This window comes from Rhamphochromis longiceps, linkage group LG6, assembly GCF_057381845.1.
Source record: "Rhamphochromis longiceps isolate RC_006_pf linkage group LG6, R_longiceps_female_GT1.1, whole genome shotgun sequence".
NCBI classification, from domain to species: Eukaryota; Metazoa; Chordata; class Actinopteri; order Cichliformes; family Cichlidae; genus Rhamphochromis; species Rhamphochromis longiceps.
In genome coordinates, this window is record NC_140562.1 from 28,316,446 (window position 1) to 28,343,447 (window position 27,002).

Below are 27,002 nucleotides of genomic sequence, written 5' to 3' on the forward strand. Positions count from 1 at the left end.
TGAGGAAACTGGAATAAAACAGTAAAAAAATAATAAGTGGAATAAGTGGCAGGCCTAAAAAACTCTCTACAGCAGATGAACAGTATCCGAACGCCATGTCCTTAAGAACTAGAAGAAAATCTCACAAAGAACAGACCCAGGAGCTAAGAGTTGCATCTGGCCTCTTCAGAAATGTTCTCAGTGGAAGGGCGGATAGCAAGAAGCCTTTCTTAGTGAAGGAAGGGAAGAGAAACAGGGACAAAAGGCTGGGGTATGCCAGATTACATGAGAACTGGACTGAAAATTAGTGGCAACAGATCTTTTGGAGTGATGAATCCAAATTTGAAAATTTTGATGGGAATTCTCACTATGTACAGAGGAGGTCAGGAGAGAGCGTACAGCAGTGAGTCTCTAGGGCCAACTATAAAACATGATGGAGGCTCTGTCTGTCTGACTGGCATCGGCTTCATTTCTCATAATAACGATGCTCCCAAGTACAGTGCCAACGCAGTAACAGTATACCTGGATTCAAAAACACAGAAGGATCATGATCAGTCATGGATTGGCCTCCCCAGAACCCAAACCTCGGAGAACAGAATAAAAAGGCAGCCAACATCTGCAGAAGAGCTTTAAATGCCCTTCAGGTTGTACTGAGTAATAAAGTTTATCATAGCAAAGTTTCACTTTCTCCTAAAAGAAAAGCAGAGCTGGAAAAGAGATTGAAGAAGCACTTTTGGTCATACATTTGGTGGTTACTTTGAAAAATAATCGAACTAATTGTCACAGCACAAAATAACGTTTTATTTAATTCTCCTGAAAGTTAAACCGCCATCATTCCTGTTACTGAATTTTAGATTTTCTTTCACTGTTCACGTATTTAAAAAAAAAAGCGACATAAAAAAAAGGAGCCTTTATTCTGCCCGCTGGGGGCGCTGTGTTTTCTCCTATCACTCTTGACATTAGCGGGGTGCCACCAATCTCTTCCGGGTTCACTCCGACTCGCAAAGGTTGGAAATGAACCTATGAAGACATAATTTATGTACATAACCACGTTTCCCCGATAAAGGGAGAAGTTGTACTGTTATTTTTGGACCTGTGAGCTTTATTGAAGCTTGTAGCTGTTGAAGCCGCTGCTGGTTTAGCTCTCCGTGTAAGTTGAACATGTCTGCGGAGGAAGCGGACAAAACAGCCACCACTGATGCCAGCGCCGGAGACGAGGAGGAGGAATGGCTGTATGGAGGTAAAAACAACCACCTGACGTCCGCAGAAACGGTTCCTTCGAACCGACAGAGACGTGGAACACGATCTCTCTCGCTATGTTCCTAATTAACTGCTAACCAACAGATATCACTGTGCGCTATCCCGTTAATCACGAGCGTTAGCCTGGAAGCTAAGCTAGCAGCGGGTTTTTGGTCGGCCTGTTGTGGCTGCACCGCTCGAGTCAAATCATTTGAGTGTTACTCTGGCTTGTTATAACTTTTAACTGGACTATGAAGTGGCGTATGTATTTTCTGCAGCTCACCTTGTTAGTTTTAAAACAAAACTTTAGTTAAATATATATTAGATAACGATAAATGAACTCAGTTGCTTTTAATTTCTATTCCAGATGAGTCGGAGAGCAAAGACGAGGATGAGGAAGCCAAGCTGAACGCTGCTGTCAGGTAACTATAATTCAATCTTAGCCTGGATTTAAAACAAAAACCCTCTGTGTGTAACACATTTCAGGGTCAACGAGCGTTGGCAAAGTAACTAGCAAAGGTAATATAGTTCAGTACAGCTATCACTTCTCACGAACTCTAGGAGTATTTAAATTTTTTATAATTTTTAGATTTATTGAGGTGGATTTCAGCTGATGCTGTATCCCTGGGGAGGGACAAAAGGCACTATTAATAGACACTCAGAGGTCACTTTATTAGCTGCACCTTGCAAGTAACTGGGTTGGACCGCCTTTTGCTGTCAGAACTGCTTTAATTCTTTGTGGCGTAGATTCAGCAAAGTGATGGATGATTTCATCTGAGATTTTGGTCCATGTTGACTTCATGACATCACACAGTTGTTACTGATGAATCGCTGTACATCCATGAGAATCTGATGAGATATAGGTAGGCTGTATCCTACCTGAGAACCTCAGGTAGGATATGGTGTTTAAATAATGCTCAGTTGGTGTTATGGGAGCCAAACTAAAAATATCTCCCACTCCATTACATCACTAACAATGCTAAGTGGCAGCTACAAGGCAGGATTTGTCAATGCTGTCATGATATTCGTGCCTACCATCTGAATGTTGCAGCAGAAACCAATTCTTTGGTTGGTTATTTGGTTATATGATCTACTGCTGCTGTCCTCAGCTTGAATCAACCTGACCATTTACCTTTGACCTTTGGCATTGAGAGAACTGGATAGTTTTTCTTTCTTTATTTTCCCAAGTCCATTCTCTGTAAACCCTAGAAATGGTTGTATGGGAAAATCCCAGTGGATTTCTGAAATCAGCCATGTCATGCTCCCAAACTAAAATCACATGCTAGATGCATTTACTGCTATGTGATTGGCTGATTAGATTGCTTTACATCTAGTATGTTAGAATATTATTGAAAAGAGAAAATTATGAGGATGTTGTTTGTCAGTCGTTAAAGCTACACATCATCTCTTCATTTATACTCTGCTACATGTGCTGCAGATGCTGATGGCACTATTGCTGCTGTCATAGATTCATTGATCCTACAGGGGGAAACTCTGTTACAGCAGCAGCACAAAGAATAAAATTAGTGTAATTTAATCTAATCTTGTTTAGTAAAGGTACCTCTGGCTCATAGTGAATGCTTTATAATGACACCATTATTAAATTATACCCAGCCTTAGACAGATTTATCGAACATATCTGTGACAGGCCAAAAATAATTTTGGCTTACTGCTATATCATCACTTGGGCTCCACCTAACATACAGACATCTTACAGTTACATTATGTGCTTAAATTTGAATAACAAAAGTGGTTAAACATATTAAAAAAAACCAAAACAAAAAGGCAGCAGATCACATGAGTATGTGTACATATCTAGTTTAATTAAAAGCTACTAAGGGAGACTTAAAAACAAACGAATAGTCTTTTGAAACAATTTTCTCCTATTTTTTTTTTCTTTTTTACATACAGATAGATAATAGGACAAAATGTAACACCTTGAACTCTACAGTGAGGTCATGCTGTGGCAGCTTTGTTTTAAGTGACATTTTGGTGGCATGTTTTGTTTTTCTAATACTTGTTTTCTTTAAGATAAGGGTCACTGCAAGTAAATATAGTGTATAGTATAGTGATAATAAGTTATCCTTTGATTAAAAATTTCTTCCTTATTAGAATGGCCTCTGTTAGGATGTCAGTACTCTGATGACTGAATAGTTTAAAGAGTATGAAAATGATGTAAATCAGGTGTTGTGGCCTTCACAGTCACCAGATCTCCACCCAGGTGAAAAACTTTGTGAGATTTTGGACCCAGAAACTTTGGACTGAGAATAAATTTTATATTTGGTCTGTTGTGTCTAATGTTTTTTTTCAGTGCCCCTGCTGATGCTTCAACAGATGATGCTGCTGCGCACACTACAGGAAATGGAGTTGCCTCTGAGGTGTGTAGCTTACATGCACAGTTTCAATAATTTTTGTTTGTTTTTATTACAAACTTATTTCCAACTCAATGAATGTTTCTTGTGTTGTTTTTACTTCTGGATTTTCAGGCCACAGGTGAGGCTGCAGGCGAGGATGTGGAGAGCGACAGCGACAGCGATGATGACGACGATGATGTCCGTGTCACGATTGGAGACATAAAAACCGGAGCGCCACAGTACACGTACGTTTGAGGCAAATTGTGTTGTTGTACATATTTTTACAGTTTGTGGCTGGTTTATATAAAAGCTGCAGGGTGAGGTTTCTGATTCGGAGATGGCTCATCACCTTGCTTGTACCTTCCTTGTGATGTAGCGTGGTGGTGTCAGCATCGTGCTCTGTGGGGTGCTTCTCAGGAGCAGGAAAACTATTTAGAATTTAACAAATAAATATTTCAAAAAGAACCTCGAAGCAAACCTCACAATGCAGCAACTTTAGACTATCAGTGCCACAGTAAATGTAAGGAAACTACGAACGTGGAGTCGCTTCAGGAAAATTCTGACTGTCCTTGAGTCTCTGAAATAAACAGAGATCCCAATTGAACATTTGTGAAGAGATCTGTAAGCTCCTCCTGAGAGGATCTGCCAGGAAGAATCTCAAATGTCATAATGACTTGATATGGGATCCTAATGAGTGAGTCAACACTAGCTGTTTGTACTACAAGCTTCTTAATGCTTTGACATGACGGAGTTAATGGACTTTTTGATCCACTTATAAAACAGGATGCTTCAGTGAACACATAAGTTCAAGTGAGCTATCAACAGCTAAATAAATGAATTTGCTGAAAAACTGAAAGGGTAATGTGAATATGGTAATTGTAATTTGAAGTTTATGTTGGGATGTTTCATTCAGAGTCTTAATACTGTTGCTTTCCTCCCAGAACTTATGGAGCCCCACCTGTCAACCTCAACATCAAATCAACAGGCTCCAGACCTTATGGACAAGGTGTCGTTCTCTACTGGCTTAATCTCTTTTTTCCTGAATAAAAACATACAATAAAGACAGTTTGCCTGTTTCATTACTGTAATGTCATCTTGTAACTTGTTGTATTGTTTATTTTCAGTTTCCGCAAAGCTGAAGGGAGTGGATCTCGATGCACCTGGAAACATTAACGGTGTTCCAGTGCTAGAGGTGGACATGGAGTCTTTTGAAGAGAAACCATGGAGGAAACCAGGTGCGTGTGTGCTTGTGTCTGTGTCTTTGCTTTTATAGACAAAATATTTAAAAGCCAGAGGCTGCCTCCAAAAGTGAGTAAATAAGCATTTTATATCATATGGAGAAAAAATAAATGTCTTACAAATTTCATTTTTACTACCGATCTCTCTCTTTTTAAATGCTTTTTATTGTGTTAGAAATCAAACACACAATTTTTTTTTTTTTTTTTACTCTAGTGTTCCCCCTTCCCAAAAAATCTTCTATTGAGTCTACGAGATCTAGGTAGAAGAATTAAAACTTGCAAGATTTCTGTAGGTGAATCTATGAAAAGATTGTAAACAGTAGCCTGCTGTGGTGTTTGTCTATGGAGCCATCATCTTTCCACTTTCTGTAGCTGTACGACTCATGGTTGGTCTTCCAAGTATTGCCAGCCTTAACAAAACGCTACATGGTGGAGGCACTCAGAGCCTAAAATGACTAGCGTGGTTGTGCATTAGTCCTATGCACAGCTCTGCAGACCATTGTCTACATTTTGTATCTGCTTAATGTCACGGTCTGTGACAAGCAGAAGTCACTGCTCCTTTTATCTTTTGCATCAAGTCTGTAGTAGAGATTTTCTTAATATTTTAGACACCACAGTGTGCAAGTTGCAGGATGTTTGCTGTTTAGTACACAAATATGACCATGTGTCTCTAATTCCATTCCATAGTCCATAATTGTTAGTCAACAGAAATATGGTATTAATTTTTTAAACTGGTTGCTATTCCTTCCTTTTTGAAAATTGCAAGGTTGACATCGTGGATCCAGTCTTAGCCAAATCTGTAAATCCATATTTCCTCCTCAGTAAAAAAAGAAGAAAAGAAAATCAGAGCACATCTGATTTTTTTTACAGAATTTCATAAAATGTGCATGTTTTTGGTTTTTTTGTTTTTTTTCTATGTAGGAGCCGATCTGTCAGACTACTTCAACTATGGCTTCAATGAAGACACATGGAAGGCTTACTGTGAAAAACAGAAGAGGCTGCGTATGGGCCTGGAGGTCTCTACAGTTGGCTCAGTGACAAGCAAGATCACTGTAAGATATCACTGCACCACTGCTGGCTCTGTCTTTGTTTGTTTTTGTACTTCAGCTCCTGCTTCCACCAACCCTCAGTTTCTTTTTGAGCATTTTATTTGACTTTATACAACGTGTAAATGCCTAAACGTTAGCAGATCTAACGGCTAAATGTTTCATAGCTGTTCCATACAGGTCACAGGGCTACGTAACTTAAAGGGGAAAGCTGTCTGACCTCACTACATGTTTTAGCTTTTGTCTTCAGTTAACCACCAACACAGAGCATGTGGTAATGTGGCTAAATGAGTAAAGGCTTGCATTTTTAGGAGGCAGGTTCTACAGGGTGTTCACACAGGAAGCGATTAGCAATGTGGTAGCAACCAGAGTCAGTGACATGCTTTGATGTCAGTTGACCTACAGGGGAAAGAATAAAGACATTTATGTCATGTTATTTTTGTATCTAGGTATTTTCCTGGAAATCTACCAGCATCTGAATTTTAATTGTAAAAAATATAGCCAATGTGTTTCCAAAAACATGCAGCTACACAGTGACTTCAAAACCACGATGACAAATTTAGAATTTCGTGTACTGCTGCATGACCATTGCTTGACCGTATCTACTTTAAAATCAGCACCCTTGTTCTCCTTCAGAAGATGCATGAATTTTTTTGTGTGGCTCTTTTCCAGGTTCAGCAGGGCAGAACTGGTAATGAAAAAGACATACCCAGTTTGCCAGTTCACACCTCAAAGCCAGACTTCACATCTCCTGTCAGCTTGTATAAGTCTGCTGTCAGTCAGGTCACCAGGTAAGACTCCTGCCTCTACATTCACATGTTTAATATTTGGTAGAGAAACACACTTACAGTTTTTCAGTAGAGGTTAAGCGCACAGTGAAATACATAATCCAGTTATGGGGCTAGGGAGGGTTGGATGAAGATGCTTAAAACAACCACATACAGTTAACTGGCCATCTTTAACGGAAGGACGAGGAGTAAATTGTTGATGGTTTTGGTACAAGAAAGTAAAAATTTCATCAGTTTATTGTGTTAACAGTTTTTAAATCCAACATTCGCAGGCACCATCTTGGGTCATAAGGAGACACAAACACACTGGGCCACTTCCAGAATAATCACCAGTGTGCCTGTGGTTAAAATGAGGCGCCTTCCCATGGTTTTTATTATGTGTGTTACTCTCATTACCCCTGTCCTTTGTCTCAAAATGGTAGGATCTCTCCCCCTCAGTGGACTGGCCCGCCTCCTCAGGACATGTCTTATTATACGTAAGTGGGCATGGCCTTGTCCCTCCGAGGTTAAGGGGGCCTGATGGGAAATGCATAGATGTTTAAGGAATGGGCTTCTCTGGGTGCTTTTGAAGCCTCAAAGACAGCTTGATTTTCATTCTTGTTTCTTTCTGTTTGTGTAGTTGACTTGCATGTGTCTTTGCAGCTTTACAGCTTAAGCAAAAGAGAAGAAATGCTAACAGCAGGCCAGTTAACTATGTGAGGTTCTCATATCATATTAAAAAAGTTATTAGTTTCATTAATAATGATATTTATTTTAGTTGTATTGTAACAGTATCAGAAACTAACTTTAAAATATAAAATTAAACTAAACCTCCTAGGACCTGGTGTATGTGGACATCACATTTTGGGTTGTCTAGACAAAAATACTAAATTGTGCTCTACAAGGGCCTGATATCCACTTACGGGGACATTATCTTGCCACTGTTCTATCAAAATTTAAAACAAGTGTCCTCACTTGTGGATCTCATTTTTGTCATAAACAAAAATCAGGTAATTCTTTGTTTTACATTCATCGGGTCCCAATCAGCCCAAATAGCAAAGAGAAATTGAAAATGCATGCATGGAAGAGTTCGGGTCTTAGGAGGTTAAAGCTAATAAAAATGACAAATACTTTCAACACAAATAGGTGGAAAATCCATTTAAAGATGGCTTCTCTTTTTAAACCGCTATTTTCTTAAGTGTGTTCTTTAATGGTGTTATAGTTTTTATCTGAGACCCAAAAGGCTGATTTAACCAAGCGTAAAAAGAAAGTTACAAATTGTTTTAGATCTAAACCTTGGCTGATTGTTGCAGATATGATGGTGTCATGGTGGCTCTGCAGCTAATTGAATTTTAATTTCAGTTAGAGTGATGGCTTCTGCTGATTTATCAAAACAAGATAATCGAAATAAAACAATAATTGTGCCAAATTTTGTTGTGTTGTAATGCTCTAAAAGTCCTACATCACTTCTTGGCAAATTCAAATTTACTTATAATTTAACGTAAAAATTAAATTAATAGTGTTTATCTCTAAATTTAAGAAGAAAGTGTGAGTATTCATGGTAAGTAGCCTTTATCTCAGTGTTGTTGTTTTTGCCATAGTTAATGAGTACTGTCGTTATGTATGCTGGTAAAACAGCATAAATAACCATACGTACCCCTGGTTTACTAAATTACCAGACAGAAACTGACACTTTTTGGTGAATTTGGCTTGTAATTTATTTGCTCATTATTTTTGACTGTAGTACATTTGAAAGTAGCTGGAGCCCATTTTCTTTGGATCCTGCTCGGTACCATAATGTAAATTTTTAAAAAATTGTCCTTTTTTTTTTTTTTTAATTTATTATTATTTTTTTTTAGGAAATCGAGCGGCACAATCGATGTGATTGGTGGACAGTTGGCAACTATCAGCAGAGTTGAGGGTCGTCGCCGACATAATCTAGAGGGCAACAATATTCAGGTACAAGCAAAAACAGAAACTCGCAAGAAAAACCTCCAGTTATAGTTTGTTTATGCGTCTTTCACAGTGAACATAAGGCCTGATTTAGATTTCTGTGGGGAGTCTTTTTGTAGCTTATGATGTAACCTACATAAGTGGCCAGCATTGTTGTTGGCATTTATGCTCGTGCTGGTGTGTTAATTATCTTGTGGTCGCGCCCCAGTGTTTTATATGCACACCCAGCCGATAGAAACAAATAAAATGCTTGGACTTTTTTTCCTTCATGGATTCCCACTCTTTGTTGTGGGTTTTGTTTTTCATTTTTAGAGGCAAACATTTTTTCTTCTTTGTATGTTCCCTCACATCCATTAGGATGGTTTCAGCAATCTCCCTCTAGGAATTTGCTGACATTTGTGAGTCCTTCTATGAATCGTATTCCTTATACTGAGCAGTGATTGTTATTCTCTCACTGATGAACTCAAAAACAGCAGGGAAAAAGTAACTGGAAATGCAAAGGGGAGGAATCGACAGTACTGACAGTAGTTCGGCACTTTGTCCACCTGACATGTTTCTAGTGAGGTGTACACTGGGTTACGCCTCAGGATTTTAGAAGGCTTTGTGGTTACACAGTATGGCAAACTCAACTTCTGATAGCATCAGTCAGCTGTTTTTAGTATGTCGACAGACATTAAAACTGTGTGATGTTTGCTCTCTCTGTGTTCCTCCTCACCTCTCTGTTGTTGTGCAGGTGATCTCTGAGCACTCGACATCAGAGGCTGAACCTGCTCCTGCTAAGATTCCCACATTCTTCCCTCCCGGACCACTTCCTCCAAACATTCCCCCACCGCCATTTCTCCCTCCGCCACCAAACGTCAGTACTGCACCTCCACTCATCCCCCCACCCAGTAAGTTCAGTTTACTGTTTATCGTTATTATCATTATTATCATTATTATTGTTATGCAATATTTTCAGCATGTTTACTCTCTTCACTCCTTCTGTTTCTTTGTAGGGTTGCCCATTACTGTCCCTCCTCCTAGTTTTCCTCCACCAACTAGTGGGCCTCCTCCTTCTATCATCCCCACTATGGACAGGTAATGCGTCTGTACACACATACACACAGTTGCAGTTCAACTCTAGCACTTTAAATATGGATGTTTTTAAAGCTAGTGCAACATCATAATGTATAGCTTGAAAACAACTTGACATAACATAAATATAGACATGTATTCACAAGTGTTTTCAGCTGCATTTTACACCTGTGCACACACTTTAAGTCCATTTACTTCTTTGTACTACCCCAAACGTGCACTGGGGCACTGACCTGCAATTCAGTGACACTGTATAGGTATTATATAAAAGGTTTGTTTTGGCCTTTTTCTTTCTTTTTTTTCTTTTTTTGGTGCAAAGTTTAAACACACACACATAGTTATTCAAGCTGTGCAACCTTGGGTTAATGTCTAAGGAAACACAGCCTCATGTTTTTTAATGTGTTTTCATTCAGTTCTAAAACTTGAGAAAAGATATGATGACTATATAATGAAACATAACAATGCCATTGGATGCTATATGACTATATGAACAGTAATCGTTGCGTCAGTGAAAAGGACAACACGCGCACACACATACACACTGAAGTAATGTTTCGTTTCTGTGTGTTTTCGAAGCAGCCATCCAGGAGGTTATGATGGACGCTCTGTTCCTCCGTATCCGTTTCCTCAAGGTACAGACCAATGTAATCTGGTGCTGTCAGTGACAGATGTGGCAAACGTTACGAAAATGCATGTTGATGCATACATTTGCACCATCACCATTTGTCGTTACATATTTTTATTTAAATGAACTCCAGCTTTCCCTCTTATTTGTTTTCAGGTGCTTACCCTCCCCCCATGGTTGGAGGTGTGCCTCCTCCTTGGCCTCCGATGATAGATAACTCCAAACCTTGGGACTATTATTCCCGCCGAGATGACAAAAGAGACAAGGACAGAGAAAGACCCAGAGAGAGGACACATGAGCGGGAACGAGAGAGGGAGCACAGCCCTTCAGCTATGAGCTACACCAGGTACACCAGCGGGACAAAAACAGAGTAGTGAATGGGCTGCTGGGGGATTTGAATGGCATCTGTAAAGCCACAGAAAGGGATAAACAAATAATTTGAGCAGTTTCTTTTCAGCTGTTCGTGGGTATTGGTGTATCAGTGATCATACATATAGTCGTCACGCGGTCGTCAAACTCATCACAAATGTTACCGCGAGCAAATTAAGAGTAATAAAAGAAAAGTGAACAATCGATGTTAAGACGCTGCTTTAAACAGAGACTGAGTTGTTTTATATGTAAATGAAGTAAATTCTTCTTTCCTTTTCGTCTTCTACAGCGACGAGGAGCGGTATCGGTACCGTGATTATCAAGAGCGTGGTTACGCAGAACGCCACCGTGACCGTGCAAGCCGGGAGAAAGAGGAAAGACACAGAGAGAGGCGGCACAGAGAGAAAGAAGAGGGGCGCCACAAATCCTCACGCAGGTAAATGAACACAGAGTTTTTCTTTCACCCCTGTTGTGTAACTAGTTTATTTGCCAAACTGGAACATTTTATTTATTTGGTTAGTTTTCTGGTCTTTTAAAAGTGAAAGCCTGTCACATAGTTAACGCTGATGAAAGTTGCTCTCTGTTTTATTTATTGGGCTTAGTTTAACTCCTGTGAATACTATAAATGGATACTTTATGTAAATATTCATGCATTTCTGCAGACAACAAATTTTGATTCTGGAGGTTCTGTGGTTTCCTGTTCAGGGCAATCATATATGAGCAGGCAAAAAAGGGATTGCATTAAATAAACTCTATTGCAATTTTTTATTTTTAGAACTAATGAATAATATCTGTATCCTTAAACACTGATCACTGGGAGGAACAGGAAGTATTAGTCCTGATACACACCAACAAGTCAGATGTCTATTCATATTAATGTACAGAATTCACCTGCTTGCTGCTACTACTGCACATTCACCCAGTGTATATACACTATATGTCTGTATATATATAATGTTCTTCCTCTACACCCCCCCCCCCCCCAATTTTTGCACATGTCGAGGAGCGTGTCAGGCTACATTTCACTGTGTGTTATACTTGTATAACTATGCATGTGACAAATAAAGAACCTTGAACTTGAACTAAACCAGAAGCCCTAAAATATTGGCTGTTATTGCGTAGACAACACACACAGGGTTCCAAGATGATTGGACTTTTAATCACGTAGCGTTGGTGTTCTAGAGCTAAGCTTATGCTGTGAAATGAAATGTAAACATGTGAGTTAAACAGAAATATTTTAGCTTTTACGAATTTTCAGTTGTTCCATATGAAAGTAGAGTTTAAACTAAAAGCAGTAGCAGCTCACGAAGTGTTAGTTTTATCGAGATCTGTCCTTCTAAAACGTTGAGATTCAGTGTTTTTAAACAATTAAAAAGTCAGCTGTAAACTGAAGTCACAGTTTACAGCAACAACAATCCCCCCCAAGAATTTTCAGACAATTTACTGACGTCATTAAAAATGTCATATGTGTGATATGAGGATCGAAATATCAGAGGAACAAAATTGCTCAACTGACAAACCCTGAAAATATGAAGGTTTTTAATACTTTATTTTCTTTCCACCTCTCCGCCCTGTCTAACCCACGGTTCCTCTCTTCATTCTCCGTTGTCTTTGCCCTCTCTTCTCTATTTCTCTTCTTCTCACCTTTCATCTGTATTGATCTCAACCTTTTTTTGTCCGTGTCTCTTTTTCACCTCCTCTTCCTTCCCATCTCCTTACACCTGCCCTTCTCTTCCGATCATTTTTTCTCTCTCCTGTTCTCTTCACCTTTCATTAGCAGCAGTAGCAGGAGGAGGCACGACAGTGAGGAGGGGGACAGCCACAGACGGCACAAACACAAGAAGAGCAAGAGGAGCAAGGAGGGCAAAGAGGCCAGCGAGGAGATCAGCGCAGACCAAGAGAATCAGGAAGCCATGGAGTAGCGATGACCACTTCCCATCTTTCATCCCTTCATTTGTCTCCATGCTGACCAGAAAGGGAGAAAATGAACGAGAGACCAAGAAAACCAGAAAGTGGCTGAGTGACAGATGGACCTGTCACTCTCCTCTCCATCAGTCTCCATTCTCCTCCACCCTGCTGTCATTCACCCTCACCATCACTTCAGAATAAATGGAGCAAAGGAGGAGGTGAAGGAGGAATGGTCATTCTCCTAACCCATCTTTTCCATCTGATCAGGCAAAACATCATTTGGTCTTTAACCACCTCATTTTTCTCTCTGCCCCTTCTTTCAGAGCACTGCTGTAAATCAGGCTCAAAGATTTCACTGTATAGTCGCTATGATCAGCAGAATTTGCTCTTCTTCTGTTGTTTGTATGTTGTCCATTTGTTCTTGTCCCCAATGAAGACTTCCTTAGAAAGCTGTCAGTTAAGTTCAATTAAACACTTTTTGATAAGATGTCTTTTTGTGACTTTCTTGGAATAAATACTTGTCTACTGTTTTCATTTCTCCAGAGCCTAATAATGTTTGTCATTTTTAATTTTATAGTCTCCCCATTATGCATCTTTAGCTCACAAATTTATGAAGTAGAAAATATGTATGGTTCTTTTCAGATTAATTAAAGAGGACTTCATACACACTTTTCTATATTTTTATTCCTGGACTTTTTTTTTATATAAAAAACTTTGCGTGATTCAGTCTAAAAATAATGCTTATTTATGTAACGATGAACTTTGGAGTAGTCCCTCAGTTCATCCATCACCTGAATCCAGACTTGGGCCTTTAGACATCTTTCTTCTGACGGACTGCATCATAAAAGACGGAGGTCAGGTGGGTTGGTTTTTCTCTGCTCATAAAGAAGCTATAAGGAGAAAAAAATGTCTTAAGCTGAGCATTTTGAAGTTGATGTGTACCCTATGCACACAAACTTTATTTAAAAAAAGGAAACTTTAATGTGAGGATCAACCATTGAAAAAGTACATGACAAAATAAAAATCACAGTGGACCCTCTTTGACTTCAATCATTGAGTTCGTGTAGAACAGGCGCTAATTCCAGGCCTCAAGGGCCGGTGTCCTGGGTCAACACACCTGAATCAAGTGATTAGTGCATTACGGACGATCTGATTTCCTCGTGTCAGCGTTGTTCCCACATCATCATAATTAATGTTGTTCCAGGTTCAACATTGCAAGTGACCAATCACCTTCTTGTGACGTCATTCCTTTGCGACTTCGAAATACCCGCCTTCGAGTATTTCGAAATACAAGTGAAGAAGCGAGAAACCGCCGCCTGTCCGCCAAATTTGAAGTCAATTCGCCTGTCCGCCGAATTTGAAGTCAATTTAGGATACTTTCCTTTAATAAACGGTAAGCATTATACATATGTTCCTCACTTGGCTTGCTGTTTGTTTGCTAGCGATAGGCTACTTGACGACAGCATTAGCTAACCAGTGTTCTCTAGACCAGCGTTCCCCAACTTTTTGGGTGTTTCGTGGCCCGGGGGTTGGGTCAGGCAAAATTGCAGTAGCTTCCCTGATCATTTTACAAACACAAGTGAAGAGAATCTGGACTAAAAGGCCTAGACTTATGGTTGTGTGCTGAATCTATGAATCAAACTATCACCTGGAAACATAATTAACTGGTCAAAGGAGCTTGCAAAGAAAAGCGTCTGGACTTCTTTAAGTTGCTTGAAGACGTTTCACCTCTCATCCGAGAAGCTTCTTCAGTTCTAAGGTCAAATGGTGGAGAGTCCCAGATATAAACCTAGTGGGAGTCTGGGAAGGGATCTCAAAACTGGATTATAGATGGCAGACAGTTGGTGTCGTAAACCCCCGCCTCTGTTCAAAGATGGTCGCTCACAGTGGACATAGATGGCTTCTTTCACTCCTCTTTCAAACCATCTGTCCAAAATGTGAACATTGGCATCCTCGAAAGAGTGTCCTTTATCCTTAAGATGCAGATGGACTGCTGAGTCTTGTCCTGTGGAGGTGGCTCTTCTGTGTTGTGCCATGCGCTTGTGAAGTGGCTGTTTGGTCTCTCCAATGTAGAGGTCTGAGCATTCCTCGCTGTAGGACAGATGGTTTGAAAGAGGAGTGAAAGAAGCCATCTATGTCCACTGTGAGCGACCATCTTTGAACAGAGGCGGGGGTTTACGACACCAACTCTCTGCCATCTATAATCCAGTTTTGAGATCCCTTCCCAGACGCCTCAACGCCCACTCACATCCTGGGCCATCTGACCTCAGGAATTTGCATGAATAGGTGAGGCCAGGTTTCACAATGAACACACCCGAAACTCTGGCTGATTGGGACCCACGCCCAGTTTCCCACCTTGGCTCAGGCGATTAGAGGATCATCAGGGGGTCCTTTTGTCCCTCTGTGGGGGGTCACTCCCACTAGGTTTATATCTGGGACTCTCCACCATTTGACCTTAGAACTGAAGAAGCTTCTCGGATGAGAGGTGAAACGTCTTCAAGCAACTTAAAGAAGTCCAGACGCTTTTCTTTGCAAGCTCCTTTGACTACGATGACCTGGATGACTGAGAACCTTCACAGACATAATTAACTGGTCCATAGCTGTGAAACTGGACACGAGTTCTTGATTCTATGGAGATTAACAGTAATCCAGAAATTTACAAATTTGTCCTGGTACATCGCGTAAATGTTGTCCCTGGGACATCGCGTAGATGTTGTCCCTGGGACATCGCGTAGATGTTGTCCCTGGGACATCGCGTAGATGTTGTCCCTGGGACATCGCGTAGATGTTGTCCCTGGGACATCGCGTAGATGTTGTCCCTGGGACATCGCGTAGATGTTGTCCCTGGGACTAGTGATGGGCAGATGAAGCCCCATGAAGCACTGAAGCTTTTCATCCAATTGGTTCACCCCAACGCGAAGCTTCATGAAGCTTCATTTGCTCTAGCAGGACACCTACTGGACGTAAAAATAATAGCTGGCATGAATTTGAAGAGTGTGGCATTTTGCACACAGCCTGTAAATGTCAACAACAAAAGGAGTGTGTAAAACATGTATATTGTAGTGATGGCAGTACACTGTGTATATTTATACTGGCAGTATGGGAAATGATTATTTGGAAATGCTTGAAATGGAAATGATCATTTACTGTGAGGTGAGGTGTGGTTGGGGTGTGGACAGTGGTTGTGCTTTTGTAACATTGAGGTATGGACAGCTACACACTGAGGCTTTGAGCCTCAGTCCTGCCTGTTCACATTTTATTCTGTAAAAACTAAATTTTCACTGCTTTTACGACCTTTTTAGTGGGGAGAACATAGCTAGGATTTAATGATTTAACAAATCTTTTGAATCCTTTGTCCTCCACAATGCTAAATGGCTGGGAGTCCTCAATCACCATGCTGACCAGGTCTTCATCTATTTGAGATTGTTCTCCTGAGGAAAGACAATAAAGATAAAGCACAAATATAAATATCACACACGTAACTTATAACAGTTGTATAATATTGTTATATCATTTAGTAACATTACTGCATCCTATATTATCACTGCATTTGATGGCTCACCTGGTCTTGCTCCACAATCAGTGTTCCCCCTTATTCTCATGCAAAGCTCTGTAGTGCCTAAGCATGGATGAGGTGTTGTTGTTATATCCCAGCTCCCTGGCACATAGCAAACACTTCACCTTGTACAAAAGTCAAGACAGCTCAACATAAATTGTATTGCACCATCAGTATTATGAAAATACATCTTCTGTAGAAATTTACATACCTTGTTGGGAGGAATAAGATCAAAATGTTCCCACACAGGGGAGGACATCCTCCTCTTCTTAGCTGGCTCCATTCTCTCCTGACTTTCTCTCCTCACTCTCATAAACCTCCAAACTGTCTCCAAACTCTCACTAACAACTCTCCATCAAACACCCACATTTTTGAATGTAGTCTGAGGGGTTTGTATCGCTGTCATATCTCGCGGCAAAGTTCGAACCACTTCATGAACCAGTCACGTGGTACAGCCGGGCAGCAAGGCTTCGGACGTCATCATTTTCAGCTCCTCCCATAAATGAAGCAAGCCTCGATACGCGCTTCGCGGAAACGCCCCCTCCATTACTCGACACAGGCTCCGAAGCCTCGATACAGAACGTCCCATCACTACCTGGGACATCGCGTAGATGTTGTCCCTGGGACATCCCTGGGACATCGCGTAAATGTTGTCCCTGGGACATCGTGTGATAGCTTGTTAATAATGGAATGAAAATTATTGATTGTTATTAACTTGTGAAAAAGAAGTGTAACAAATCCACATGTTATGTTCTTACACCCTTACAGAAACTGTGACTCCTTCACAATGTCAGGTAAATGTCAACTCATGTTGAATAATCAACCAATCAAGCCTTTTATTATCACATGCAATGTGATTCTGACCATACATATATTGCTTAAACATCACATTGGGAAGACAGGTCGGAAACAGTTAGGAAGGTCAGAAAACAATTTAATTAATAGATGAGGGGAGAGGAGGAGAAAAAAGAACTACAACCAGACAAAGCTCCTAGAAGACTGAAATGGATGATGGTTGCAGCATGCAAAAAGAAAATGATATCTGTTGACTACAGCATATGCTTTCTCACAGATTACCTTGTGGGAGTAGCTGGACCAAACTCTATTGGTATTTCAAGTTTGAAATCCCTGTTTGACCAGACTAACATTTCAGATGAGGTACCTCTTGACATAAAAATCCTTTTATGTTGTCATAAAACTAATGTTAAATTCTGCTTTAAATACACTTTATTGTACAATTTACTTAATGAATCGTATTCCTTAGTTCTGTTTTTATTTATATGTATTTATTTATTTGTTTTATAAGGTAATAGATGGCCTAATCTATTTGCAGTGTGAGGTATGTTGAAAAGCTTGTTTGATCATAATGACATAGCATGTTTACGTTTTTTTGTAATGTATTTGAAAACATAGGTGTATTTATGTTATTTTTATAGAATTTCCCTCACATTTATCCAATACCAAGCCAAATCACTGGAAAAATTTTGGATGGGTCCACAAGAGCACAAAGTGCATACTTTTTGAAGGTATGACTTGGACTGTGGTAACTATGTTCTTATCACAAAGGGTTTATAAGTTGCCACTATAAACAAACAGCATTTTCCAAAATTGAAGCCTTGTCAGAAGAACCTGAAAAATACCTTTCTGAAACCTTTTCTGTGTAAAGACTTGCTCAAAAGCAATGCACACAGATTAAAACATTTCTGTCTTGGCCAACTGATAAAGAACACCAAAAATTGAGTGGTGCGTGTTGAGTCTGTGGTCTTGATTTGTTTTGTACACACTATAGAAATTAATTAATGTAAACAAAAAATGACACTTTCTATATGTTTGTGTATCTGCAGAATTAATTACAAGTCTCACCTGACAAGCTTTCGCAGTTTTGCAGTGTCATTCTTGACAGAAAAACATACTTGTCACATTCTTTTTATTTCCAGAAAAACATCTTTCAGATGTATGAGAAATTGATTGGAGCCTGTCTGGAAAACGGCAGCCACTGGACCTTGTTTGTAAGTTGCACAGATTTTGCACTCTCTCTAGTGCATGATACTTTTCAGTGTCCCTCATTAGGAAAGCTCAAGGCCCAAGCCTACCATATCCATCTTTTTACAAAACAGTTTTGTGACATACCCAAGAGGACCATAGTCTATATGAATTCATTTGGCGAGTCGGAGGTCAGAAAAAGTGCGGTGTTGAAAAACTGGAGGTAATTAATTAACATATTTAACATAACATATTTAATTTAATTGAAATCATTACCGAACGTGGTTATTGATTTCTCTATATGCTTTTTATTTGTAATAACTGCGATCTCTCAGCTCATTTGCTTCAGCAAGAGGCTGCGCTGGAGAGTGGACCTTGTCACATGTGAGCCACCCACATCAACAGGATGGGAACTCATGTGGAGTGCATGTCATAATGGTACTGAAAACTATAGCTTTAACCTATATAAGTAATGTTTACATTTTTGCCTATTCAGTTTTTAAAGCCTTAGAGGCAGGATGGTAAAATCTCAATTTTTTTTTTGTAGATTGAACCATTTCAGCAGTAATGCTTTGCTTTGGTTGCTCTGTTTTTTTTTTGTTTTTTTTTTTTTTCTCCTCGGGGGGGGGGGGGGTTAAAAACAAACAAACATTTCTTTGTTAATCTAATTCTTTTTGTTCTTTTTTTTGTTCTTTTTTTTTTTTTTTTTTTTTTTTTTTCTTCTTCGTCAATTATTAGTTTGCCCAATCTCTCATTGACGGTAAAACACAAGTGGAGGAGTACAACACTGAAATCACAAAGCTCAGGTCCCGACTTTGCCACTACTTATTTTCCTCAATAGGTAAAGATACAATTAGCTGCCTTCTTTTTCTCTAACATTGGAAAATGTAACTTGTACTTAAACAAATTATATTTTGCAGATCGAACTAGGAAGTGCAGTCAGTGCTGGTGTGTGATTGCAGCCAAAGACCGGGTACACTATGACATGTCCTTAGCCATATAGATTGTTTATATAATGGACTTTGTTCATTTGTTTTTTGTTTGTTTATTTCTTCTTCTTTTTTTTTTTTTAATTCACAGGTGCAGTGCCAGAAATGTGGTGCATACAAGCACATGCATTGTTCAAAGTCTGTTTGTGGCATCTGTATCTTCTGTGAGAGTAAGTCACAATATAACTAAACAATGTCCAAAAATGTTTAAAGTGAAATTTTTTTTCATAATTTTGCCTTTGCACACCAGGACTGTGTAATTAAAGTGGACGTTTCAAGATCCATTTTTTACACAAAACTATTTTAGACATAACTGTGTCATATTGTGGGGATTTCTCTTCACAATTAAATTGATATAGTGCTGTTTATATCATTCTTCTTTATGTAACAGCACAGTGCAGCACAGCAGAGGGAAAGGAGTTGTGCACCATAGTAGGTGGCTATACAGGAGGAGCAATAGAAGTAGCCAGTGAAGAATGTCATCAGGGAAAGCATCAGGCAGCGAATGACAAAGGAAAAGTTCCTAAGGGAGAGAACATCTGCAGCAAATCGACAAGTAACAGTGAGATAGGAAGACTGACAGTCAGAGATGAAGGTACACAGACTGAAAGAGATGAAGGTACACAGACTGAAAGAGATGAAGGTACACAGACTGAAGACAACGAAAAAGAAGCAGAAGTATACGGCACAAGTCTGAGTACAGATAATGCTGCTGCTGATGATGTTGACAGGATCGATGCAGATACAGAATTCCAAACTGATTCAGAAGGAACTAGTACAGTTTACAGAGTGCATGGTCGCTTATCTGTACCAAGCTCAAAAAAGAAAACCTACACAATAACAGAAGACGAGATCAAGCGCAGAATCAACGCAGAGAACATGTCAGTTCATGTTTTCAGGTTTGATTGGGGTAGGTATACATTTCGTGATTTTGATGTCACCTGAAATAAATCCGGGTTACTCGTATCAATGAAGTGACAATGTGGCTGGAAATTGTGCATTTGCTGCAACATATACACAATTACACCATGTAAACAAAAGCATTTAACTTTGTACGCGCGTGTGTGTGTGTGTCTCTCTCTGCTCTTTTGGTGTTTGCACTTTTTCTTTTTTAGGGCCGTAAAGCCAAACTGCCCGCAATGATTCTTGACAGGCCTAAGAAGGCCAAAACTAAAGTAACAGTGTTTAGTGTTCTGAGTGAAGAGGAGGCTGGGGAGCTAGCCCTCGGGTTTGCCGGAAGATTGGCCTGCGATGTCACAACAGACATGGTCTGTAAAGGCATCGACCATTCAAGTGCTGATATGACAAAGTAAGTTAGTAAAACAATATGAAAGTTGTATCTTTTTTGGTATTATTTGTCATTTCCCCGTATTTGGGTTATTGGTGTAACATTGTTAATCTTACTTTCTAATAACAGACAGACTCTTCTCAAAATCCAACACAATCTTAAACATGAGCTGACTGATTCCTCAACCTTCAGTTTGCTGACACACACCTTTGGCCCCGCTGCACTGGATTCTGTCATTTCATTCCTGTGTGGAAAAACTTGATCTTGTCTCTTAAATAATGAAACCTTTTGTGACTTTTGTTTGTTCTGTAAATCAGAATCTTGAAAATTGTTCATTGTTGTTCTAAGTTTGTGTTAACTATTTGGCAAAAATGATTGGTTCCTAATCCAAACAGCATAATGACTGTTCTAGCACATATCTTAAAAATGCTACAAAGAAAGAAAATTATCACATATGTTTCAATATGAATGTAATTGTGTCACACTCGGTTTGTAGTAGCTTTCCTGTTTTATTTTGAGTTTTGGTATGTTTACACTGTTATTTTTATTTCCCGTGTGTTCGTCTTCCCTTATTAGTTTTACTGTATTTAATTAGTCTGATTTAATAACTTATAATTATTTACTTTCCAGTGTGTGTATATGCTCCTCGTTTGGATTATTGTTTGTTTGAGTTCTGCCTGTCTTTTCTATTAAAGATTTGGACTTTTGGACTATTAGTGGACCTCGTAGGTTTTTATTCTGTGTAATTGACTGGGTTTAATTTAGTGGCCTGGAAAACAGGCCGGAGGGGTCTGGTCATTTTAACCCCCTAAGACCCGAAATCTTCCATGGCATGCATTTTTAATTTCTCTTTGATATTTGGGCCGATTGGAACCCGATGAATGTAAAAAGAAAGAATTACCAGGTTTTGTTTTGTTTTTTTTTTTTTTTTTTTTACCTAATTTTTGTTTCTGAGAAAAATGAGAGCCACATATGAGGACATTCATTTGAAATTTCGATAGAACAGTTGCAGTATAATGTCCTCGTAACTGTATATCAGGCACTTGTTGATCAAGATTTAGTATTTTGGTCTAAATAACCCAAAATGTGATGTCCACATGTGTGGACGCCAGGCTGGAGTAAAGTGTTAGAGCTATTTATACCTATGTAAACTTTTATACGCCGGTTTTTACCTGTCTTGTTTCAGAAAGGTTTAAAAGGGTAATGTCCACAGTTTATTTGTTTGAATTCAACATATTTTATTAAAGTAATTGAGCTTGAACACAGAAAAAACTGAATCAAATAATCATAAAATCAAATCACTTGCACTATACTGAAGTCTAATCTACTCTGAGCTAATGCCGGTTTCCAGCACTAATGATCGGGTGAAGGAGAGAGATGAGGGTGCGCACGGCCACTGGTGCTCTTATCCCTGTTCTTTGTGATACAATCCAACAGGAAAGCAGTCAAACCCTTGGACATTAGCCAAGTTAACGTTCACAAATATATACACACGGAGGAACTCTGAGCCCCAATGTCAGCATTAGCACAAACATGCCACTTCATACCAAATCTCAGTGTGAGGTCAGGTGTTAGTCTCATTCCATTATTCTGGCTATATTTTCTTACTCATTACTATTAAACTTATACTTAAGACAAAATCACACCCCAATAACTCTGTTATTACACTTTGTATTTAATCATAAAAAGGCTGGATGTTGAAACCTCTTACTTCTATTTTGTATGAGCCGGGGGTTCTCAACAGCTGATACTCTATGTCCAAAAAGTGACAGGTATCGTTTTATGGAGCAAAAAACTTAAGAGCGCATATTTTATAAATAATACCAACAATTACAAATGCAGACCTTTAATAGTAATAAGTAATCCTTTATTTATAATGCATAGCAATATAAAAATAGTAACATATGAAAATATTACAATGGGCACAGATGAATTTGTATCAAAAACAGCAACCAAGCCAAAGTAATGAATAACACACATAAATAACAACTGCTTGAGAGAGCAAACAATTTCTTTTCATCTGTTCCTTGGCAGAAAGTTAAGACAGCTATTCAGCTTTAGGTTTCAATAAACAGAAGTAATGGATGCAGTCCCTTTGAAATGTCACACAAAAGTCTACTTGTGCATATACTTTGCTTTAACTCTTCTCTTTTTTGTTTTGTATTCCAAAAGGTTTTCATTTTCTCCAGAGGATGTCTCTCTTTCAGTGGTTATCGACTGTTCACATTCATTTTCACAGACTGTTGGAATGTCGATGCTGGCCGAACGTTTCTTGCTAGAATACAATGGCCTAATTTTGCGTGCATTATCTGTCGTCTTTATTTCGTACTGGCATATACTTTTGCCTACTTGTTTTGTTTTTAAGACATTTGTATGCAGTTCATCTATTATTGCAGTAATACCCTCTGGAATGAATGCCCACTGTTTAACTGTGTCTAAAACAGCGTTTAGTTTTCCAACCGCATCTTCTGTGCATTTTTTGTCTGTGCTTTCAACTACAGGAGTGTCATTCAAAGTTGATAGAGGACTTTTCAGAGAGTTTTTCATTTGTTTAAAATGGCTACAAGCAAGCACATGTGTTATAGTGAGAGAACGTACAACAAGTGCACTGAAGTGTTTCAGCCGATGCAAAAAAACACAGATTTCCAAACAAACTTGGCATTTTTATCACTTTCAAGTCCTCACAGTGTACAAAGTAATGCCTTTCTTTCACTGCAATTCTTGCCAAGGTAGAAATGTCTGTTTCCATGTTTGGATAGATGTCATTGTCAACCTCTGCTAATTTTGCAAGTAACACTAGATGCTTGCAAAGAAGTCCTCGTAAGCCATATGTACAGTTGCAGTAGGACTCAACAGGGCAGACTTCATACACTATGTCTTCTCTTGACTCAGATGGGACTTGATATGCATTAACTCCATGGCTGTTCTTGACTGTAATTTTAAGAGCCCAACCACTTTCCATCAGTCTTGAAGCAGAGTCTGAAACTTGAGACAAGGTGTCAGCAAACCTGTTTTTCATGCGGCCCACATCTTGCAGGGTTTTTATGACTGAGAAGTAGTCGTCGGCCTTCCCTAGGAGCACTTCAATCAGATCATCCAGACGCCTATTCTTGTAGCCAGATAAAAACTGGTATTTCAGGCGGTGGAAAAATCTGAAAAACAGTTATTTGAAATGATTAGTAACTGTAATTGAAGGAATTTAAAGTTTTAATCAAGACTGTATTATTTTTTAAAAAATTGGAATACCTATTGCACACGTCTTTTATAAAGGAATGCTCTGTGCCGGTTTAGCTGATTTAGGCAAATCCACCTACTCTGTTTTTTGTTGTGATAACATAAAAAACGCTGCTAGAATTTAAAGGATTTGCCTAAAACCTGTTCTGGCAATGACATGAAGAACCTACTCAGTTTAGCCTCTTGGATTAAAGCATAATATCTTTTTTTCAGCAATACAATCGAATGAGGTCAAAATAATAAATCATACCTTTCAATCACATTGTTTGTTTCAGAACGAGCGTGACTGAAGCGACGGCCATAGTCACACCACATGTGGCCAATGCCTTCCCAGTGCTTCTGAAAATACTGGCACACCAAAGGGTATTGCTTAAATGTCTGGCAGAACTCTGCTGATGTGGCTTTAAAGTCGTCCTCCTAAGAGAATTGGATGCAACAGAATATATTTCAATCCATTTAACAGACCTATTGAAATCTTTAATATTATGTATTGAAGCCCTTTTCCTTTTATTGAATAACATTAAGAATTTTAAGTTATTAATAATAGGTCGTGTTTTTGTATTAAGAAGCAATTATTTCTTCCCTTACAATGGCTAAGAAGGAACACTAAACCTATAAGCATATTTGGTTTCAGCATCTGTCTGTGAAAGAATCCCACTCACAAGTTCTACTGCACAGTGGGTGACACAATGATGGTCTGCACAGCTTAAGTACTTGTTTTGATAAGCAAGATAAGAAGCCAGTTTTAGAAATTGTTTCAAAAATCTATTTTGTATCTCTCTGTAACTTTTTTTTAGCAACTGAAAGTTATTATGCTCTTAGTGTAATCAAGAAATCAAAATGTGAAATAGACAAATTACACTTACAGATGTGCAAGCTTTCAGCTTACAAAAGAAAGAAATGATTTCATTTCTCTTTTGGGTGTTAGAAAGCCCATGGACCCCGGACTCTGATTTTGAAAGCCATCGATTAACAGCCTGTGAATGTAAGAGAAAAAAAGTTAATCTGGAGAGAGAGACAGAGGAGCAGCTGTACAAAAAGCATAAAAGAAAGCTGACGTCCAAAAATAACTTTGTCACTCACTGGACAAGAGGACCTGTGCATTACAGAAATCAACCAGGCAAACATATTTTTAAATGTCAAAAAGAGCTTTGGGAAGCAGCCACCAGAAGATGAGTGCACTGTGGTCTTAAATGAATGGACAAAGTTACTCAACATTTTATCCCTTTATATTCATTAACCTGAGTAGGTGAATATCACAATGAGGCAAATCATAACAATAGGACCCTGTTGTAAAAATGTGTTTCAGGTGCATCTTAGACAACGTGAAAAGAAAACAATGTGGTTTACCTGCAAGACATGGTACCAGCATAGAAGGATAGCTGACTCTGGAAAAACCTTCTGCAAAGCATTTATTTCCGCAAAGTCTTTGTCAACCATAAATGCTCTACAGAAAAAAAGAAAACACTAAATGAGATTAAACAGTATGAAAATGTTTTTGCTATCTCAAAGCACCACTTCAATGCCAAATTAAACATTTCAACTCACAAGTAGATATATAAAATACTGCATACAGCCTATAGGAATAACTTTAACAACTGGAAAGGAAAGTTTTTTGCAGCCCATGCTGCAGCTATAGCATTAGATTCTGGCATGTTATAACTTTTTTGAAAAGGAATTATTTCAAAATTAATAGCTGTCAATGTATTATTTACCTCGGGGAAGTTGGGAAATGCTCACAAACTATTCCAAGAACAGTTTCCAGGGTTTTCTGACTTTCGTTGCTGACAATAGCATAGGCCACAGGGACTCCATGCCCATGATCATCTCTTACAACAAGTGTGAATAAGGTAAATGAATACTGGTTAACGCAGTGCGTGGTGTCAACAAATACTAACTGTTTTGCATAGTTCTCCATGTTTGATTTCATTACAGGTGTCTGCAAAACAATCATTAGTTCTTGGTCAGATGTGTATGGTTGATAGAAGAGAACATGTTCTTGATGTTTTCCATTAAGTAAGGTATGTACACTTTGACTGTCTCCACAGTTAAAGTGCTTCTTCCTCATCATGCAGGTTCTAACACTGTCAATGTCACGTGGTGTGACAAAATGCTCTCTGTTGTGAAGATCTCTGTGTCCATGTTCTTTGGCCCATTTATGACATTCGGTTAGTATGATGGCTGGCTTAGTTCCAAGGGAAAGCAGTTCCTCAATCTTCCTCCTCAAATCACTGGAAATATTGTTGAAATGTGCGTCTTTTGGGTCCGAAGGATCATGCCCATCATGCTTATCATATGTACGCTGCACGATGACTGTGTGGTCTTTCCAACATTTGAGTACTTTAAATGAAACATAGGCCTTACAGCCCACTGCTCTGTAGCTGTTTCGACTTTTTTTCCCAGCTCTGATGCAGTTGAATTTGTAATAGTCTCTTTTCCTGTCTTTACCTGAGGCAACATTTAAACATTTATAATGTCCATGAAGGGTTAATGAGTTCAATTTTTCTAACACAACACTGAATGGGTCCTCCTGGCATTGTGACACATGCACACAAAGTTGTGTGTCTTTTCCAGTTCTTTTTTTTTCGTCATTCAGAACACTTCTTCTAATTATATCGTCCATTTCTGGTGGAAAAATAACGAAGGTTTAATTAGTCAATATTCATTAATTCATTTTAACTTGTTTTGGGGTTTTTTGCAATACAATGTAAATATTAAATATAATATTAAAAAAAAAAAAAGAAAAAAAAAATATATATATAAAACAAACAGGGGCTAAAAGAAGCTAAACTTTCATATGGCAACTTTAACATGATGTCCCAGGGCAACTTCTACACGATGTCCCAGGGCCAACATTTACACGATGTCCCAGGGCCAACATTTACACGATGTCCCAGGGACAACATTTACGCAATGTCCCTGGGACAACATTTACGCGATGTACCAGGACAAATTTGTAAATTTCTGGATTACTGTTAATCTCCATAGAATCAAGAACTCGTGTCCAGTGTCACAGCTATGGACCCTACGGTGGCCCCTAGAGACAAAGCACGTACAAACTCCAAAACACTTGCAAACTCCAAAACACTTGCAAACTAAAAAACACATGCAAACTCCAAAACACGTACAAACTAAAAAACACGTGCAAATTCCAAAACACGTGCAAATTCCAAAACACGTACAAATTCCAAAACACTTGCGAACTCAAAAACACATGCAAATTCCAAAACACAACGGAAGTGCTCCAGGACGCTAGGGGCAGTGTTGAGCTTTTGTTACCTAGTAACTACACAAGCCAGGAAGTACCAATGACCGGATTTGGGGTTTGCAGCCTTAAAGGCCGCATTTTAAGGCCGATTACGTCACAGCGACAAGAGAAGGCTTTCCCAATTCAAAGGCT

General features: G+C 39.0%; 3 protein-coding genes and 1 long non-coding RNA gene across 12 annotated transcripts; 2 read left to right on the forward strand and 2 right to left on the reverse strand.

Moving 5' to 3' along the window:
• Nucleotides 1-942: 942 nt before the first annotated feature.
• On the forward strand, nt 943-13,082 carry fip1l1b (FIP1 like 1b (S. cerevisiae)). Of its 5 annotated transcripts, none has more exons than XM_085410047.1 (16): nt 943-1,219; nt 1,586-1,640; nt 3,530-3,596; nt 3,705-3,817; nt 4,514-4,578; nt 4,697-4,807; nt 5,732-5,862; nt 6,529-6,647; nt 7,067-7,120; nt 8,483-8,582; nt 9,310-9,466; nt 9,572-9,653; nt 10,227-10,282; nt 10,432-10,621; nt 10,934-11,080; nt 12,422-13,082. In XM_085410047.1, the coding sequence occupies exons 1-16, from the start codon at nt 1,141-1,143 to the stop codon at nt 12,564-12,566; spliced, it is 1,671 nt and encodes a 556-aa protein (XP_085266173.1). In that variant the 5' UTR covers nt 943-1,140; the 3' UTR covers nt 12,567-13,082. The 5 variants fall into 5 exon arrangements, with proteins under 5 accessions (XP_085266173.1, XP_085266175.1, XP_085266176.1 ...); XM_085410049.1 differs by having other exon boundaries at nt 12,425-13,082; XM_085410048.1 differs by having other exon boundaries at nt 944-1,219; nt 10,230-10,282.
• A 716-nt stretch (nt 13,083-13,798) lies between these two features.
• Nucleotides 13,799-21,081, forward strand: LOC146668183 (uncharacterized). 5 transcript variants are annotated; one of them, XM_085410055.1, is made up of 13 exons: nt 13,799-13,945; nt 16,877-16,902; nt 17,181-17,266; nt 17,415-17,447; nt 17,545-17,634; nt 18,046-18,117; nt 18,226-18,314; nt 18,427-18,529; nt 18,830-18,932; nt 19,012-19,064; nt 19,172-19,675; nt 19,724-20,389; nt 20,498-21,081. In XM_085410055.1, the coding sequence occupies exons 2-11, from the start codon at nt 16,896-16,898 to the stop codon at nt 19,268-19,270; spliced, it is 735 nt and encodes a 244-aa protein (XP_085266181.1). In that variant the 5' UTR covers nt 13,799-13,945; nt 16,877-16,895; the 3' UTR covers nt 19,271-19,675; nt 19,724-20,389; nt 20,498-21,081. The 5 variants fall into 5 exon arrangements, with proteins under 5 accessions (XP_085266181.1, XP_085266184.1, XP_085266179.1 ...); XM_085410053.1 differs by lacking the exons at nt 13,799-13,945; nt 16,877-16,902 and having other exon boundaries at nt 16,921-17,266; XM_085410058.1 differs by lacking the exons at nt 13,799-13,945; nt 16,877-16,902; nt 18,226-18,314; nt 18,427-18,529 and having other exon boundaries at nt 16,911-17,266.
• On the reverse strand, nt 15,857-16,765 carry LOC146668184 (uncharacterized). Its single transcript, XR_014912133.1, has 3 exons — nt 16,320-16,765; nt 16,115-16,233; nt 15,857-15,983 (listed from the first exon to the last, which is right to left on the reverse strand). It is a non-coding gene; the product is annotated as an uncharacterized LOC146668184 (long non-coding RNA).
• Nucleotides 21,082-22,213: 1,132 nt separating the features above from the next.
• LOC146668185 (uncharacterized) lies at nt 22,214-26,266 on the reverse strand. Its single transcript, XM_085410045.1, has 5 exons — nt 25,318-26,266; nt 24,953-25,049; nt 24,469-24,579; nt 23,853-24,019; nt 22,214-23,520 (listed from the first exon to the last, which is right to left on the reverse strand). Exons 1-5 carry the CDS (start codon nt 26,223-26,225, stop codon nt 22,929-22,931), a joined length of 1,875 nt encoding a protein of 624 aa, XP_085266171.1. The 5' UTR covers nt 26,226-26,266; the 3' UTR covers nt 22,214-22,928.
• Between the last annotated feature and the right edge of the window lie 736 nt (nt 26,267-27,002).

What these genes read in the sequence shown, in the direction of transcription:
- LOC146668183 (XM_085410053.1), top strand. Translation starts at nt 17,054, where the DNA reads ATGAGGGGAGAGGAGGAGAAAAAAGAACTACAACCAGACAAAGCTCCT. An exon ending in GCAGCCACTGGACCTTGTTT is followed by an intron (nt 18,118 to 18,225) that starts GTAAGTTGCACA and finishes TTTACAAAACAG; the next exon opens with TTTTGTGACATACCCAAGAG. An exon ending in TGATTGCAGCCAAAGACCGG is followed by an intron (nt 19,065 to 19,171) that starts GTACACTATGAC and finishes TTTAATTCACAG; the next exon opens with GTGCAGTGCCAGAAATGTGG.
- LOC146668185 (XM_085410045.1), bottom strand. Translation starts at nt 26,225, where the DNA reads ATGGACGATATAATTAGAAGAAGTGTTCTGAATGACGAAAAAAAAAGA. An exon ending in CATTTCCCAACTTCCCCGAG is followed by an intron (nt 25,050 to 25,317) that starts GTAAATAATACA and finishes TTTTTTCTGTAG; the next exon opens with AGCATTTATGGTTGACAAAG. An exon ending in GCTGGTACCATGTCTTGCAG is followed by an intron (nt 24,580 to 24,952) that starts GTAAACCACATT and finishes TTACATTCACAG; the next exon opens with GCTGTTAATCGATGGCTTTC.
- fip1l1b (XM_085410047.1), top strand. Translation starts at nt 1,141, where the DNA reads ATGTCTGCGGAGGAAGCGGACAAAACAGCCACCACTGATGCCAGCGCC. An exon ending in CAGTGACAAGCAAGATCACT is followed by an intron (nt 5,863 to 6,528) that starts GTAAGATATCAC and finishes GCTCTTTTCCAG; the next exon opens with GTTCAGCAGGGCAGAACTGG. An exon ending in CGCCACAAATCCTCACGCAG is followed by an intron (nt 11,081 to 12,421) that starts GTAAATGAACAC and finishes ACCTTTCATTAG; the next exon opens with CAGCAGTAGCAGGAGGAGGC.